Source organism: Brachyhypopomus gauderio, chromosome 9 (assembly GCF_052324685.1).
Source record: "Brachyhypopomus gauderio isolate BG-103 chromosome 9, BGAUD_0.2, whole genome shotgun sequence".
NCBI lineage: Eukaryota > Metazoa > Chordata > Actinopteri > Gymnotiformes > Hypopomidae > Brachyhypopomus > Brachyhypopomus gauderio.
Window position 1 is genome coordinate 6,826,910 of NC_135219.1, and position 17,238 is coordinate 6,844,147.

The 17,238-nt window shown below is 40.4% G+C and overlaps 1 protein-coding gene across 2 annotated transcripts; it reads right to left on the reverse strand.

Moving 5' to 3' along the window:
* Positions 1-113: 113 nt before the first annotated feature.
* On the reverse strand, positions 114-16,162 carry trim54 (tripartite motif containing 54). Of its 2 annotated transcripts, none has more exons than XM_077016725.1 (8): positions 15,797-16,162; positions 12,043-12,215; positions 8,814-8,988; positions 6,869-6,964; positions 6,436-6,603; positions 5,614-5,636; positions 3,218-3,342; positions 114-3,081 (listed from the first exon to the last, which is right to left on the reverse strand). In XM_077016725.1, the coding sequence occupies exons 1-8, from the start codon at positions 15,962-15,964 to the stop codon at positions 2,969-2,971; spliced, it is 1,041 nt and encodes a 346-aa protein (XP_076872840.1). In that variant the 5' UTR covers positions 15,965-16,162; the 3' UTR covers positions 114-2,968. The 2 variants fall into 2 exon arrangements, with proteins under 2 accessions (XP_076872840.1, XP_076872839.1); XM_077016724.1 differs by having other exon boundaries at positions 6,436-6,669; positions 15,797-16,160.
* Positions 16,163-17,238: the final 1,076 nt, after the last annotated feature.

Consider the following 17,238-nt stretch of genomic DNA (forward strand, 5'->3'; position numbering starts at 1 on the left):
CACACACAAACACAAAAAAATAGATACCAAGATGTTCTGGTTTTAAATAGTCAAATCATATGCATTCTAAGTTGATTTCCATATCGTCACTGATGACATTCTGTCATTGAGTAATCAAAGACTTGTGTGATAAACTCATTTTGCTGCTTTATGAAATTATGAAGTGTGTGTGTGTGTGTGTGTATGTATATATATAGTTTTGTGTGTGTGTGTATATATATATATATATATATATATATATATTTATATATATATATATAATTCAATACATGATGTGATGATGTGGGGAGCTAAGAGGTGTTTTATTGATGTATTGTGCAATCAATCTACAGTCTAATACACAACAAAGACAGACAAAGAGGATGAGAAACTTCTGCTTGGGGCATTATGAACAGTACATGTGGGATTGCGGAAATCTTGTTTTTCATTTTGTAAAGAAAATTGGGACATGTGGGAGCCATTTTCATAAATACAAAACCTTTGACACCAATCCCATTGTTAGAAAGAAGCAGAAATTATTTTTACTGCTTGTTATACAATGTACAGTATTCTTTTCCTTACCAAACACTGGACCAAAACAAGTGGGTATTGTTATGACTACCTGCCTCATTTCTTTGAGTTACTTAACTTTAACTTTATTTCTGCCTTATGAAGAAAATGTGATTAATTGAAGTTTAAGAAAGCACACAACTAGACACCTAACTGCTACTCAACAGCCTCAGAATGGATCATTGGCTCCGTCACCCTCAGTGGGTTTCCCTTGTTATCAGAAATAATGCCACCTTTGAGTCACCAGAAGTCAAATAACATTGTTTATGACAACCACATCTACCGTGCTCATGTAGAGCTCTGAAACATATGCAAATATCCTTGTCCTGCTGGACTCCCAATCAATGCCACTGTCTCACACCACTCTCCACTCACGAATTCATCAGTAGGTTGACGGCTCTGGTGACAAGGTCAGAGCTCGTGAGCACAGACACAGTCAAACCCTCATATATCCCCGTGCCATAAAGAACACAGCAGTTAATAAGTAATGGTACACAGGAAAGGCCCGGAGGGCTGGGCAGGCCATCAGGGGAGCCTCTCAGAAAGTGTGAAAGGGTAGTTTCCAGAACAAGAATACGAGCTGCTAATAGATAAGAGCCTTTTTCTGCACAAAGTCGCTTGCAGTTAAAACTCAGCTGCACCTTTTCAGTTTCCACTTCAGCCCTCGTTCCTGCATAATAGTCTGAAAAGCAGCTTCAGTGTTGCTTTAAATATCATGAACAGGAAGCTGAGACATTGGTGCTTGTCTGCAAACATAGGATTCATATTTTTAATAAGTGAAACAGATGGGAAACAGATGGTTTAAGATTGCTGTACTGATGAAGTACTCCTCTTAAATGGACCTGCTGTTCATGGGTGTTCAAGTTCTGTAGTGTTGGACATGACATGACCATGTGTCTGAAATGACATTACCGTCATAACAGCTCACATGGCTAGTAATCTTGCAGCACAATTTCTGGAGACAGGTGATATCAAGTATTCACCCTGGAGATGATGTGAGATGCAATAAGTCACAGTTTCACTCATCAATTCATCGACAATAGGTCCAGTCAGTGAAGCATTTTTTGAGGCTCAGACTATAGTTTTGATGAACCATAGTGAGCATGAACACAACATTCTTTGGTTTGAAGGTGAACAGTTGTGTCTATGAGCTGAACTAAGGGGCTGAAGGTGTAAACATGCAGCTAATTGTGTTGAGAACACAAACACATGATCCAAACACTTAATACATTCATTCTTTTCATATTAATCAGAGACCAAAATCTACTTTACAACAAAATATTCAACTGAAGGAAATCAAATATCAATAACAGGCACAGCTACAGTGATAATGATGCCAATTCATGGATTAGAATCCTAATGGTAAGGTAATTGTCTGGCTGTGGAAAACAGATTTAAGTGTATGAAACAGAGAGGGGAGAAAAATTCCAGTGTTGTGGAGTCGCTTTATGGAAGACTCATTCTTTGAAGCTATGGCGTTCTGGTGGAGGAATGGTGAACAAGTCAGGGTGCAACTCCATTGGTAGAGACAGGAAACTGGAGGGACAGGAGGGAGTAAGGTGTGGAGCGTCTTATAAGCAAGGAGGAGAATATTGAAATGAAGGCATAGCTGAAAAGGGAGCTGCATCTTGGCAGTTTAGGAAGATGAAAAAGGAGATTGTTCACTAAGGGATTAACATGAGAATCCAAAGACTAAAGTTGACTGAGGTTACAAACTGAGGAAGAGGGATACACCAAGAGTCTTAAACTCTAGAACTTGTTTTACTAGAACTCTAGAAAAAAGAAGAAAGGAAGTGATACAGAAAAATACCTACTGCATTCCCCACTGTGAGGTATTATAGTGGAAATGTGATTGTGAGACAGTTCCCAAAGGCCATGGCAATCTTGTTAGGATACCTAACAACGTGGACCCCATAAAATACCAGGTGCTTCATATCTCAGGAAGATAAGACTAGATCATGGTGGATCTTCAAATGTGATCTAAAGAACCAATGACTAAAAGATCTGGAAAGTATGTAAGAATAGTCTCACATACATTTGCACATTTTCTCCAATATTAAATGAGAAGGTTTATTGCTGCCAGTACAGTACTGTGCAGCATTCCTATATTTTCTGGTTGTAATATAATAAAAGAAACTGAGAAATAATTATATATGGCCATTATACTAATGCTAAAACAACACATTTAGTGGTGGCCTGAGACTTTTTATTATTATTATTATTATTTATTTTTATTTTACTGTTTATGTGAGTACCAATTTGTAATCAAAATATTGACTATCGAAACAATTAACTGAAAGGTTAGTTTTCTCAATTTTCGTTGGAAGAAACAATGATTTAATAATTTTTTGCTCATCTTTACCCGTATCAATAACTCAGGGGCGAGAATCTGCACTGTGATATTTAATATCATTAGACTTCACAGGGCCCCTATTGTGTGGGCTGGTTCTTCTCCTGCTCCAGGTGGCCAGGCTACGTCCTCCATGCCCTCGTCCAGATCACAGGGCTCTTCTGTTCCCTCACTTTGCGAGTCTGCAACCACAGAGCATGCTTTCAGGCACCATAGTAAATATTTTATTTTCATAATAAATATATTTTGAAGGCATTCATATTTTTCATGTATGACTGTGCAGGGTCTTGGGCCCAGGTCCTTTCTTTATATCTTTACCTGTCTGGAAGTCAATAGTTTTCAGCATGTTAGCAATATCGTCTGTGTTGACAGCAAAGTGTGCCATGCTCTCGTAACCCAGCTCTATTCGCTCAACGTTGGAGGCCTTCGCAGTATCCCTGATCCTGTGAAGGACATGGCAGTGCAGTTGATGCCCCATAAATTACAGTGATAGATGGCATTAACCAGTCACACACCTTCCCGCGGTTATTTGTGACGCAGGTCCACGAGACAGCATTCTGTGTCTCCACAGGTAGAGCAGAATGGAGCAGACACAAGCAAACAAGCAGCTCACGCAAGAAGGAGTGTACAGGTTTGTTTTTGTAGTAGTAGTTCCTCAAGACGTCAGGGGTGACAACCGAGGACACATGAGTAACGTTTTCAGGCCTAGTTGCAGTTTTGTTTTCATGAGCTCCTATAGTTTCTTTTAAAACGATACTTTAGATTAGACTATGGAAGCCTCTTACTCTAATAACTCTCTTCAATCCATTTAGTCTTTTTTTTGTATCAAACAGTTCCAATAATTTTTCAAATCAAATATATTGTTTAAAGGCAGAGACATCAGACTTAATGTCTTTTCTAGGGCTACAAAAAGCTTGTAAATTCTGTATTGGTTTGCATTCAATTATTTGTTAATCACATTATGTGTCTCACGTGTCAAATGTAATTTCTTAGCGATTTAAGGCATTTAAGGCATACTGCATATTTAAAGAAAGAATTGTAAATGTACACTCACAAGCCACTTTATTAGTTACACCTGTCCAACTGCTCATTAATGCAAATGTTGAATTAGCAATCACATGGCAGCAACTCAATGTATTTAGGCATGTAGACATGGCCAAGACGATCTGCTGCAGTTCAAACCGAGCATCAGAATGGGGAAGAAAGGTGAATTAAGTGACTTTGACTTTGAACTTGGTTGTTGGTGCCAGGCGGGCTGATCTGAGTATTTCAAAAACTGCTGATCTACTGGGATTTTCACGCACAACCATCTCTAGGGTTTAAAGAGAATGTTCCGAAAAAGAGAACATTTCCAGTGAGCAGCTGTGGGTACAAATGCCTTGTTGATGCCAGAGGTCAGAGGAGAATGGCCAGACTGGTTCAAGCTGATAGAACGGTGTTACAACCAAGGCATACAGAAGAGCATCTCTGAACACACAACACGTTGAACCTTGAGGCAAATGGGCTAAAGCAGCAGAAGACCACACCATGCACCACTCCTGTCAGCTAAGAACAGGAAACTGAGGCTACAGGCTCACCAAAATTGGACATTTGATAGAAGATTGCAAAAATGTTACCTGGTCTGATGAGTCTCGATTTCGACTGCAACATTCGGATGGTAGGGTCAGAATTTGCCGTCAACAACATGAATCATGGATCCATCCTGACTTGTATCAATGGTTCAGGCTGGTAGTGGTGGTGCAATGTTGTGTGGGATATTTTCCTGGCACATGTTACTACCAATTGACTACCAATCGTGTTAACGCCACAGCCTACCTGAGTATTGTTGCTGACCATGGCCATCCCTTTATGACCACAGTGTACCCATCTTCTGATGGGAAAACGCGCCTTGTCATAAAGCGCAAACCATCTCAGACTGGTTTCTGGTTCAATGAGTCCACTGTACTCGAATGGCCTCCACAGTCACCAGATCTCAATCTAATACATCACCTTTGGGATGTGGTGGAACAGGAGATTTGCAGTATGGATGTGCAGTCAACAAATTTGCAGCAACTGCATGATGCTTTCATGTCAATATGGTCCAGACTCTCTGAGGAATTTTTCCAGTACTTTGTTGAATCTAAGGATTAAGACAGTTCTGAAGGCAAAAGGGGGTCCAACCCGGTACTAGCAAGGAGTACCCAATAAAGTGGCCGGTGAGTGTATAAAGCCTTTTTTTTTTTTGTCTAGTTTTTATTTAACTTATAATTTAGTGTTTCACTTGGTAGATCGTGTTGCCCTGTTTATAATTATACAGTATAACTTCCAAGGGGTGAAAGTGATAAAAGTTAAAGAACCAGTTTTAAAATCTGTTAAACATTGTTGAAAATGCATGCAAACTGTTGTAACATTTGCATACAACCACTCATAGCATAACTATTATTATGTAAATGAGAATAATCCAAAAGCTTGATGGGTCATGCATTTTCACTAGAGTATAGTTTTTTAGTATGCAGTAAGTATTGTAATGTAAATATGAAAGGTCAGTGTTTTTAATTAAATTTAAATGTTTATGCTCGCATGACTTTTCGTTAAAGTTCAGATTTAATTCTGGTGATTGCAAGATGACGTTTGTTCATTGCAGCTTTTGATGACAGCAGTACAGAAGTGCTTATGATCTGAACATGCCGAGTGAATTAATTGAAAACTTTCAAACTCCTATAATGAGGACTTACTTTTTACACACTTCTTTAGCGCTCTGTGGATATAGGAAGTAAGATTCATAAGTAAGGAGAAACCTCTTGGTCTTGTGAATGACTCACAACGTCAATGCAAACAAAAAACAAATTGGCTGTCATGTCCCCTGGTTACGGAGTAAAGTCAGCAGGTTCAGCTAGTCGTGGCACTTTCCACCTGAAAATCATTGAAATTATTGAGAATTATGAAATTATTTTCACCCGATAAAGGATGTGCTATTTATCAGCGCTGACCTCACTCAAGAGAGTGTTGACATCATTGGGAAAACCTCTGAGTACCTAGAGTCAGGTTTCCCACATGTGCCACACACACACACACAGCGGTGTAGGTAAGTGGAAATCAATATTTGCTTGTTGGTATTTATGTGAAAAGGGTGTTGACAGGGAGTCATTTCAGTCAGCTGTCAGGATGCGAGGACATGAGTGGAAATCTCTGGTATGAAAAGGTAGAGAGAAAAGCAATGTGTCCTCACACTGGCCTTATGTAACCTTGTGTGAGTAGGACCCCAGCTGGAGCAAAAGACTGAAGTCTTTAATGTTAGCTGAAATAAGCAGATTACTTATTTGTAACTTTTATTATTTTTATATAAAGATATAATTATTATTTATTTTTAGCTAAAGAAAAGCGACACTCAAACTGTAATCCTTTTTTTGAAGGTCTTCAGATTTTAACAGTCCACAACATAAAATATGACAGGTATGAAGAACCTGTTCAAATATACAGTATTTTTTTTTAAACACTGATACTTATTACATTAGTGTAACTAAGATATGTTCAAGAAGAGTTCTAGAGTACAGTACCTGAAGGAACACCGCCATCTGCGGCTCCTCCATCGACTGGATGGCTGCCTCTACAAGTTTAACCGCCACCTCCAGTTGGTCGCCGTGGCGGCGGATGAGCGAGCGCACACGGCTCAGTTTCTGGTCCTGTTCCCTGCCGACACATTCCACCAGCTCCTTCTTCCGCTCCTCCAGGATGGCATAGAGTGCATCAAACTTATCGCACAGCATCTGCTTCTGCTGCTGACCCTTCTCCTTGAAACCACGAACACAGCAAGCTGCACGTTTTTAACTTGTAGTATCACGTTTAGTAAAAATGTTTTCTTTCAATTATTTTCTAGTTACCAGATTAAAGTTTTCAATCCGTTCTTTTACAGTGACTATGCATAACGTGTGAAGATGGCTGGAATGTTTAAAGGTGCCCTGTAGGTGGGTGCACTTCTGTTGTTCTCACTTCAATAGTCCTGCAAACATCCTCCATCTGGGAGATCACGGCCTGGACTCTGTCATTTCCTGCCACCAAGATGGCGATGCCGTCGCTTAGCTCGGTCTGAAACAAAACAGGGCGAGATCCTACTAACCAGGCTTCGTGGTTCACTCTCAACAACATAACCATCATTCTCAAAGTGTCATCTTTCACAACAGTGTCAGACTCAGTTATGTCAGATCCGTTCTGACAAACAAGGGATCATAGAACAGCATGCGAAGCTGCTTGCTGAGCACGTAAGGTTGTTTGTAGTCATGAGTGACCAAACTTTGCTCATTTGCCTTTGTAATAAGTGATTCACCGCATGAGTGGAAAGGTCACTGCAGCCACCTGTGTGGATTCATGAGTGTCACTGGGATCTGGCCCGTTGCTGCGGACCAATGGCTGCGGATAGTCGCGCGCTTCTTGAGAGCATCGGCACTGGCCGGCATTACATCACGCTGTTGCTGTCGACCCAAACGGGGCTTTCTCGTGGCAGGGGCGGACACAAGCACGTCTCCCAGTCTTTGAACGACCTTCGGCAGAGCAGTGCTGCACATAACACTCCGACATATGGTGTCCTCCACGCATGCCACTTCACTGCTGTGGGAGATGCTAGTACCATTAGTCATTGTTCATCTGGTGTCTGGTAGCTATGAGGAGAGAGAGATGAGAACAGCACCTTATTGCAAACAAAAAAATTCAAACCAACCCTGAACCCTGGGGAGGTCTGAGTCATTTCTCTGGGTCAGCCGAAACTTGTGTGACGATCCTGATCACTAGCCCACCAGAAGCATGTTGAGATCACAGCATTGTCCCAGCCATCCAGTAAGGTGACGACATGAGCTGCTGTTGGTAGGTGGATTCAAATGTGCGTGATTTGTTTTGCTCAGTTCTCAGTTCCTGTTCTGTAGTCAACATCTGATGAGTCATTTAACAATACTGGGTTGGTTCTGTTAAAGCATCTCCAGATTCCATATTAAGATCTTTGATTATGTGGCAGTGGCTCTTGGTAGGAGGCAGGGGGCAGATAATCAGAGGGAAATTAAATGGTGTGTGTGTTCTTCAGTGAGCAACTGGGAAAGTAGGTATTGCCACCTGAGTGCCAGTGTGAGATTCGGCACTTATGGTGTTGGAGGTCTTCTGGGTTGTACATTACACACACACACACACACACACACACACACACACACACACACACACACACACACTTGTTAATTTTGCTTTCACTTCACACTGTGAAAGCAGGTGCACCCGTCCTCTGTTTGACCAGACTGGGACAGACGTGATTGACAAAATAGTGTTGACCTATTGCTGTGATGTAAAATGTTTGTGTGCATGCAGAGCAGTGTTAAATACGAGCTAAAATATGCCTTTTAGGCTAGGTTTTAGGCTAGGGCCCCAACAAGCTGACCTTGTTTCCTGTTCCCTTGTGCACCTGAAACACTTTATCAGTAAGCACTTACACTTCATAATGGCTTAGATGCATTTTCAGTTGGAATGGAACCAAACAAAGGAGTGGCTTGAAGGTTACAAGGACTGGGGTGAAAAATTCTATTCCTGGTACTGGAGAAACTCTACCTTATTTTTCCTTATATGAGGTCCAGTAGTACTTGGGTTCCAGGTTTGGAAAACACTACTCTACCCTTAGTCATCTGTTCATGTACGAACCATTTTTAGAAGTGTCTTTCAAATGCAAAATTCTGGGATTTCTGGCAGGTTTGGGGCTCACAGTCATGACTTTCTTTGGCATGCGGCCAATCATATTCGCTCAGCTTAGTTCCATTGCACGAACTAGGACTGGAATTCAGCCAAGATATTTCAAAATAAATGGCAGTCAGTGTTCTAACTATATTGGGTCTCGTCCATAAAACGGAGCACAAAAATTCATAAGTGCACTCTATCGTACTCAGACAGGGATAGTATGTTCTACCTTCTGTCTCTCATAGATGGTCTGCAGTGGGGCCACCTCACAGTTCTTGTGCGCCCCAAACACTTTGCACATGGAGCATGTAGGTGTTTCACAGGTGAGGCAATAGATGTTTATCTTCTCCTCTTCATGTTCCTCACACATTAGCTGCTGCTCTTCTACCTTGGGTCGGAGTGACCTACAGTAAGATGAAAGATGGGGAATGGGGGTCATTAATGAAGGAGTGCTGACGTAAGGCCAGATTAATCTTTTTTTATGGTGAACATCAGTTGTTGCTGGTGTAGAAGCTGACGACAGATTTTTCCAGAACTTTCTTCACAGCAAACTCAGCCTCTCCAGAGTTTCCTAGAACCTCATAAACAAAGAGACAACTTGCACCAAGGGACTGCAGTAAGAGATGTTCAGTATTAATACAATGTTCGCTATTAAGAGACGTTCAGTATTAAAATAGATTAAAAAAATAAAACCAATTCTAGTCAAAACATTAGGAGTAAATTTGATTAATATCATGATTAATGAAATTTAATATCACAAGCGGAAAAGGGAACATTTTAAATAGGCTTACATGGCTGCACTGCAACACTTCTATGTTAAACTTTGATGTTTGATACTATAGAACAGGTTTTGTGTTGTAACAAACATTGTATTATTTTTGTGAAAAGACTCATGGTCAACATGGCAACACTCCTGCTTTGACGTCAGAGGTGTGATGTCACTTTCCTGCAGTACTATGTTGTGGTCTGATGAGACGTTGGAACTCTTCCACTTTTTCAGAGGTGATCTGCCATCTGAAGTGACTGATAAATCTCATGAAATATTCTAGACCAAAATGAGAGGATTACTCACAAAGACCTTTTCAAAATGCTTCTGTCATGATGCATTAATTTTTAATGGGTTGTCAAATGGTGAGGGATGTTATTTCCAGTGTACAGGCCAGGAGCCATTTCCAGACCTGACATGAAAGTGAAAGAGTGCCACATAGTGGTTATATTAAGTGAGGGCTAGATATTTTCTGAAACAAAATATATTTTCCGATATTTTTGTCATTCTGCTCACATGCATGATTGTAAAAAAAACCCTCCCCATCCTAGTAAGTAGCAAGTAGATTCATCTTTATTATGAGTGACAAAAAGGCAAACAAAGAAACTGAACAAAAAGCAACACCTAAAATAGACATTCATAGATGCCTCATCAATATTCTTAATCTAAGGTGACAATCTAAGGCCATTCATTATTTTGGTTCCACTGAACCAAAGTCTCCTGAAGAAAGAAAAATTATTGAACAATGAGATCCTTACAGCTCTAAATAATAAATAATCAAATAAAGTAAATAATCCAATGTTTTAATAAACAAAGCTTTTGTCACTTTAAAATCACTTAATAATAAAGTTTTTTATATTAATGTTTTTAATAAGACACTTTTGTTTTGAATGTTGTAGATGATAAATTCTGAACAGAGCATCTTGAGTTGGACTGATTGAACATGATCGGTCAAGTTTATAACATCAAGCAGTATTCACAAGTGGGAATATTCAAGGGTCAAAATCAATCATTTTTACTAATAATGGAATTCCTTATTACATATAATACCTTATTACATTATTGGGAAATTATTGCTGTCACAGTACGGAGGCCCCCTGCTGGCCGCCTCCATCTGCAGCGTCAGTATTACATATTGTCCCGTTGTTGTTGCGTTGTGTTCGTCCCTCATTAGGATACCCGACACCAGAGGGTCATTTGTCTGTTTATATGTTTTGTCTTTGTACCAGATGCAGCAGTAGTAGGGGGTTTGGATGTGTATTATTTAATGTCCATAACGAAAGATAATACACACGCACCACACAGCTCAAACAAAAGAAGTGTGCAAAGCCCTTCTTAAATAACTCAAGGCGCAATAAGCGTGCTAGTCCTGTCTTGGCTTGGAGGAGTAACGTAGCTCTGAGATGTGCAGGTATGCAGACTCACACTCTCTCTCTAGGTGCAAAGAATGCACAGCACTGGATGTCGGGACCTGCAGGCATTTAAACAGTGTATTCAAAGAGGAACACCTGTGTGATTAGAAGGCGGGGGATTATGAGCGGGGGAGTGTGCAAGAGATAGAATGTGCTTGAGTGGGCATCTGCCCTGAGAGGGAGGACCGGCCTACTGTGACAATTAGCTGTCATTACATTACAGTGCTGGCTAAACGTAAATAATAATGATGTGGGGTTGAGACAGTCAGAGATGACTAAAAATAATGTTAAAGAGGTGTGTGAGCTAGCGGGGATGATGTCAGATGCTGTAATGTGTTCTGGCCCCATTCCAGTTTGGCGTGGCGCCGAAACCTACAGCAGGTCATGGGCGCTACATGGCCGTGGTTGGATGTGCTGATACCGTGGTTGGATGTGCCATTGCCACAAGAGGACGTACTGATGCCAACTCCTACCTGAGGCTCAGCATTTACATTGAAGGGACTGTGAATACTCGGCCTGGAATTAGAACTATAACTATAACTATATAACTATATTTGAAGTATAAATACGGAGTTCTTCTAGCGGGCCACCCAATGGAGGATGCGTTGAGTCTTGGTCCTCCCAAGGTTTCTTCTTAATCCCCACCATTTTAGGGAGATTTTCCTTGCCACTGTTGCCTCTGGCTTGCTCATCAGGGATCTGGACCCATACAATCGTAAAGCTGCTTTGTGACAGCATGTGTTGTAAAAAGCGCTACATAAATAAATTTGACTTTGACTTTGCTTTGGACTCCCATGTGTGAGACTCTTGTAACGCTTCTGATCACTGGTAATTTAACCCTTGAATTGTTCCACTTGTGTGTACTCTAAACTGTCCTCTGATTCAGCCAAACTGTCCTCTGATTCATCAATACTCCCCTCTGATTCATCAATACTCTCCTCTGATTCCTCAACACTCTCCTCTGATTCAATACTCTCCTCTGATTCATCCATATTCTCCTCTGATTCATCCATACTCTCCCCTGATTCATCTATTCTCTCCTCTGATTCACAAGCTCACTTCATGAAACAGCAAGTGCTATGAAGGATTGTGTGGAAATTCAAGTTATGACATCACATTTGATTACACACTTGACACTTGAGGCAGTGCTGATTATCAAAACATGGAATCTTTAAAAACCTCAAGTGTCTACATCATCTTGCGTACACAGTTTGAATGCTAGAAAACGTGTACTTTTATCATAAATCCATAACTATACAGACCTGACCAAGTATACTGACCTGGTAGACTCTTGTTTGTAGATATCGATGATGTTTTCAACTAGGAGGTTCCGTTGAAGTCCAAACACGCCATGCCTATCCAACACCACCTCATGCCGACAAGATGGGCAGCGGAAACGTCCCCCTGTGGACACAGTGGTAGACCCACGGGTCTGCCAGAGAGGGTTGGAGGCCTGGTCCATGTAAAAAAAGAGAAAAATATGAATTACTCTTGTTATTCTAGTGTCCTACCACTGGTACATAGAAGTGTTGTGGTCTCAGTCTTGAGACCATAAATGAATAGTCTTTGTCTTGTTTGTCTCAGCATTATTTGCATCAGTTGGTATTGTCGTTGCCTCTGGTTAAGGAGGACGTGAAAATTGTTCATGAAAAAACCTAGATCAGTCAAGTGGAAACTTGGCCTGCCGGAGCCATGCTAATCTAATCAATGGCAAGTGAGCTATACATGTCTGTTTAAATCAGTGGTTTTCTAAATTGTTCACATAAAATGTTCACATACTCAACCTGTATTGTATATCTTGGTAGCATGCTTCAACCAAAGACAATTTCAAACAAGCACCTAGGAGATGGTCTGGCTTGCCAGTGGATGTGCCGATGCCGTGGTTGGATGTGTCATTGCCGCAAGAGGACACACTGATGCCAACTCCTACCTGAGCTCACCATTGAAGGGACTATGACTACTCGCCCTGGAATTAGAACTATAGCTATAGAACTATATTTGAACTATAAATACAGACTTCTGCTATTGGGCCTCCCAATGGAGGATGGGTTCCCTTTTGAGTCTTGGTCCTCCCAAGGTTTCTTCCTTATCCCTGCTATCAAAGGGAGTTTTTCCTTGCCACTGTCGCCTCTGGCTTGATCATTAGGAATCTGGACCCATACGATTGTAAAGCTGCTTTGTGACAACATGTAAATTTGACTTTGACTTTGACTTGAAGTTGACTTTGAAGTTATGGAATAGCTGATGAAAAGGTTGATATAACAACTCAATCAAGGGGTAGTGGAATGTGTCTAAAGGAGTGGTGAGCATGAGAAAAGCCACATGTAATGTTGCTGTAACCCTTTGATCAGGGTACTTCCATATACATCCATATACTCAAAACCTGTAGCTGGGGTTTTGGATTTTTGGAAAAATATGAGAATGTTATCATTGAGACTCATGTCAGATCATAAGTTGGGTACCCTCACTGCTGTTTTACAGGACCTGCCAGAAGCCAGTAGATGGCTGATAAAAATAAAGTGCTGGGAGCATCTGTGATGTGCCAAGTAATGGGACCTTTGTGGTACTTTTGTTTTAAGGATTAGCACTGACATGCATTTTTTGATAGTGTTACCTAGGATAGCCCATAAAATATAAAATTCTCATTTCCCTTCATGACTTATTTCACAGGGAAAAAAACCCGTGACATGTTTATATTGTGTTTTTGTAACTGCTTCCAGTTTGATGTAATTGAGGACTCTTTTTTTAAATATAATAATCTGAACTGGTACAGGAAGGTGGCCATCTTGTGGAGAACCAAGGATAGGAACATTTGGTGATTTGTTGCCAGTTGAAGTAGTGTGTGTGTGTGTGTGTGTGTGTGTGTGTGTACATGTGTGTGTGTGTGTGTATGTGTGTGTATGTGTGTGTGTGTGTGTGTGTGTGTGTGTGTGTGGGTGTGGGTGTGGGTGTGTGTGTGTGTGTGTGTGTGTGTGTGTGTGTGTGTGTGTGTGTGTGTATACAATACATATATAATATGTTAACATTTAACATTTAGGTGAATATATATAGTTATAGATATTTGGCTTTCAGGTGAAATTCATGGAAATAAAAAAAAGTTCACACAACAGTGATATTCTATATTGAAAGTAGGGTGTTTGAGTAGAAGCATGCAATGGTGATTTCCTCATCTCAAACTATTTATTGAAACAGTGGTGATCTTCATGAACTGGAGCACTGTTGTCCATGAAGATAAAATGAGGCCTCTGATGTTCAAGGAGAGGCACAATGACTGGATTAATGATGTTATTCAAGTAGCATGAGGTTGTCACTATACCATTCACAAAGTGGCAGTAGGGAAGCTGTGTATTGACTAGACACATCTGCCCACACTGTAACACCACCGCCACCACCAAAGGCTCGTCTGGTGACAACAGTGGCTGATGCACTGTGCTCTCCTTGATGTCCCCAACATCATTGTCAGTCATCATCTCTGCTCAGTGTGAAACTACTTTCATCAGTGAACATCACTGAGACCCACTAGTCCCTCATCCAGTGAAAATGCTCCCTGGACGATGACGCCTGTGTCTGGTGGTGTGGTCAGATAACCTTGCAGGTCGTCTACCATGCAGACCACTCTGATGCAAATGGATCTGAATGGTCTGACCTCACTTAAATGCGCCTGGAGTCGTGTGGCATTCATTATCCAGTATGCAGGGCTCTTCACAGAAAATTTGCCATGGAGTCTCATGTTGACATAACAATAAATTGTAATTGTTTTGCATATTAAAAAATCTTTATATATTTTGGTCAAACAAATATGTTAAATTATTGGTCCTTTTTTGTATGTATTTATTTATTTGATTTATTTTTTGGCTCTAATTTTCCACTCAAGCATCAGATCCATTTCCATACTAAATCTCTTAACTGAAAGCATTGCAAGGATTAAGCCATTTAGACTTAAATGCCTGTAAAATGGAAGGAACATTATTTCATGGTCAAATTGAAACCAAATAACAAAGTAAATATAACTTTTTGGCTTAAGGCACATGGCAGTTTGGCATAAGGAGAGAGAGCTTGTTTTGATTAAGTAACATAAGATAGCCCACACTGAAAAGCGTGGTTATAGATGGTATGTATACTGATACCCATCATGAGAGCATCTGTACACAGTAAAATCACTAGTACCCCCCCAGGGCTGCACAATAATATTTCACCAACTATTAGTTTGTTTTCAAGCTGTATCTCACATACAGGAGAATTATATATGGAGGAAATGGCTCAGACTCCTGTGTTCTTATAGGAGAGACACAAAATAGTCTGATCACTGACTCCAAAAGTTGTGACCCATAGTTACTGCTTTCAGCAATGATTTTTGTAATTATAATAATGATTTTAGAGTAATAATAATTTTATATCATAGTGAATTCCATCCAGATTGTAAGTTTTGTGTCCATAATTAAAGAGGTGCATTTTTAAGAACCAACAAATGTGCTTTCATCAAAAAATAAGTATGCAAACCATTATCTCCTGAATAGCTCATTCATTCAAGTTATCTAAGACAGTGACTAATCAACATATCAATGTCTGAGCACCAAAATAAGTTGGCAGAATACTTTTGGCATAGATGAGTAGTGCTAAATGGATCAATAGTCCTTTTTTGACAGGCACACTGGGACTATGAGCATCTTACTCATCTCCACAGTACAGCAACACTCTGCAGTCTACATTTACTTTCTGACCAAAGAATAGTCCTTTGAACACACACACAGAGACAACATTTTGTACCTGGGGCCATGACTGAGGTGCCCCTGAGCAAGGCCCTTAACCCTCAATTGCTCACTTGTATAAAAATGAGATAAAAATGTAAGTCGCTCTGGATAAGGGCGTTTGCCAAAATGCCGTAAATGTAAATGTACTGTTTCATTTTGTACTCAATACTCATTAATAGAACATACAAATGACCATAAAGGTTAAAACTGTCTAAAAGAGTAGAACATCTGAACCTCACTCACGGATTCCTTCTTTGTCAGAGCTTCATATAACATGGATTACCTGGAAGACATCACTGGCGCACTTCCTGCAGAGGTTGTGCTGGCATGGTAGGATGACCACTGGCTTGGTGAACATTTCCAAGCAAATAGGGCAGATGAGTTGCTTCTCCAGGGCCTCCATGGAGCTGGACTCCCCCATGGTTGGCTTGAAACCCAAGGCAAAGTTCATTCCAATGTGCTTCGTTTACTCCCTTTATAAAACTGGGGTGGTTTTCCTTCTCTCAGAGCAGTCTGGGTAATAGCACCCCTATAACAAACCGATGCCTGCTAACCTCCCTGCTGACAGAAAGCTGTGGATAAAATTGGTGTGTTTGTCCTGGGTTGAGTTACTATCCAGCACCACTGACACTGCCCTTTTGGAGATATTGTGGGGTAGGGAGATTTATTTGCTGTAACCTGAGATCAAGGGTGCAGGCTGGCACTGTGAAAGATGCAACAGTTGGTGTGTGCTGGCTCTGTGGCTCCTGAGTCACCAGGACACATGAAGGAGACCAGGCACCAATGACAGGAGCTAGTAAATAGTGAGGGCAAGAGTGACAACATGACTTTTAACCTTGTGGGCGAGGTACAAGAGACATCTCTTTAGAGCTTTCACAAATTTGTCATCACAATGGTTTCTGTCTTAATTGATGTCCAGACTCCAGACACTTTTTTTTTTGTTATCAATGAAGATACAATTAGGCCACAAATTCCTGTCACAAAACCTCCTGTCCATTTCAAACATTTATTGAAAAGAGATTGGAATTATGTAGAAGCTTGGGTAGAAGCCTGTGTAAAGTCAAAACTTTGTTTCTTACATTTTACAAGCCAGTGAAATTGTTACCAATGTATTCCTATCTTCAAACATGCTTGCCCGGTAGTTAACTGGAGAAAATAATTCAAAAGGTTCCAAGATGTCTTTCCATTTGTTTTTAAAAAAGCATCATTCAATATCAGTCATATAACAAAGATAAACGTAGATTGTGCAGATTGATGCTAACCTATTTATACTAACATTATATATTTTTGATGAGAGTACAGTTATTCTGGACAAATGCCAAATGCTATAAATGTAAACGAGTAAACAAATTTGGGCATTCAGCTGCCATACACCTACACAGGTACAAAAATGAAACCACATTTTCAAGAAGAGGTAGCCTGATATGTAAGTACTTATTTCCACAGATATAATTTTGTAAAATTAAAAATGACTTGTAAATTTGTAAATGACTAAGCAGTAAAACATTTTTTGGCAAACATCTTTCTCTCCATTGTATGAAGCCATTTGTAAACTTGGCAAACAGCTGTTAATCTGTACTAAACCTGGCTATTCCATCATCCAAAGGCATTCGAGTCACAGAAATGACCTGCAGCTGTTGTCTGCCACCTACGTCAGTACACACCGGAATTACTGTCTCTACTCAAGCTCCACTTTACTGGCCTCATGCTGAAGCATAACAGCAG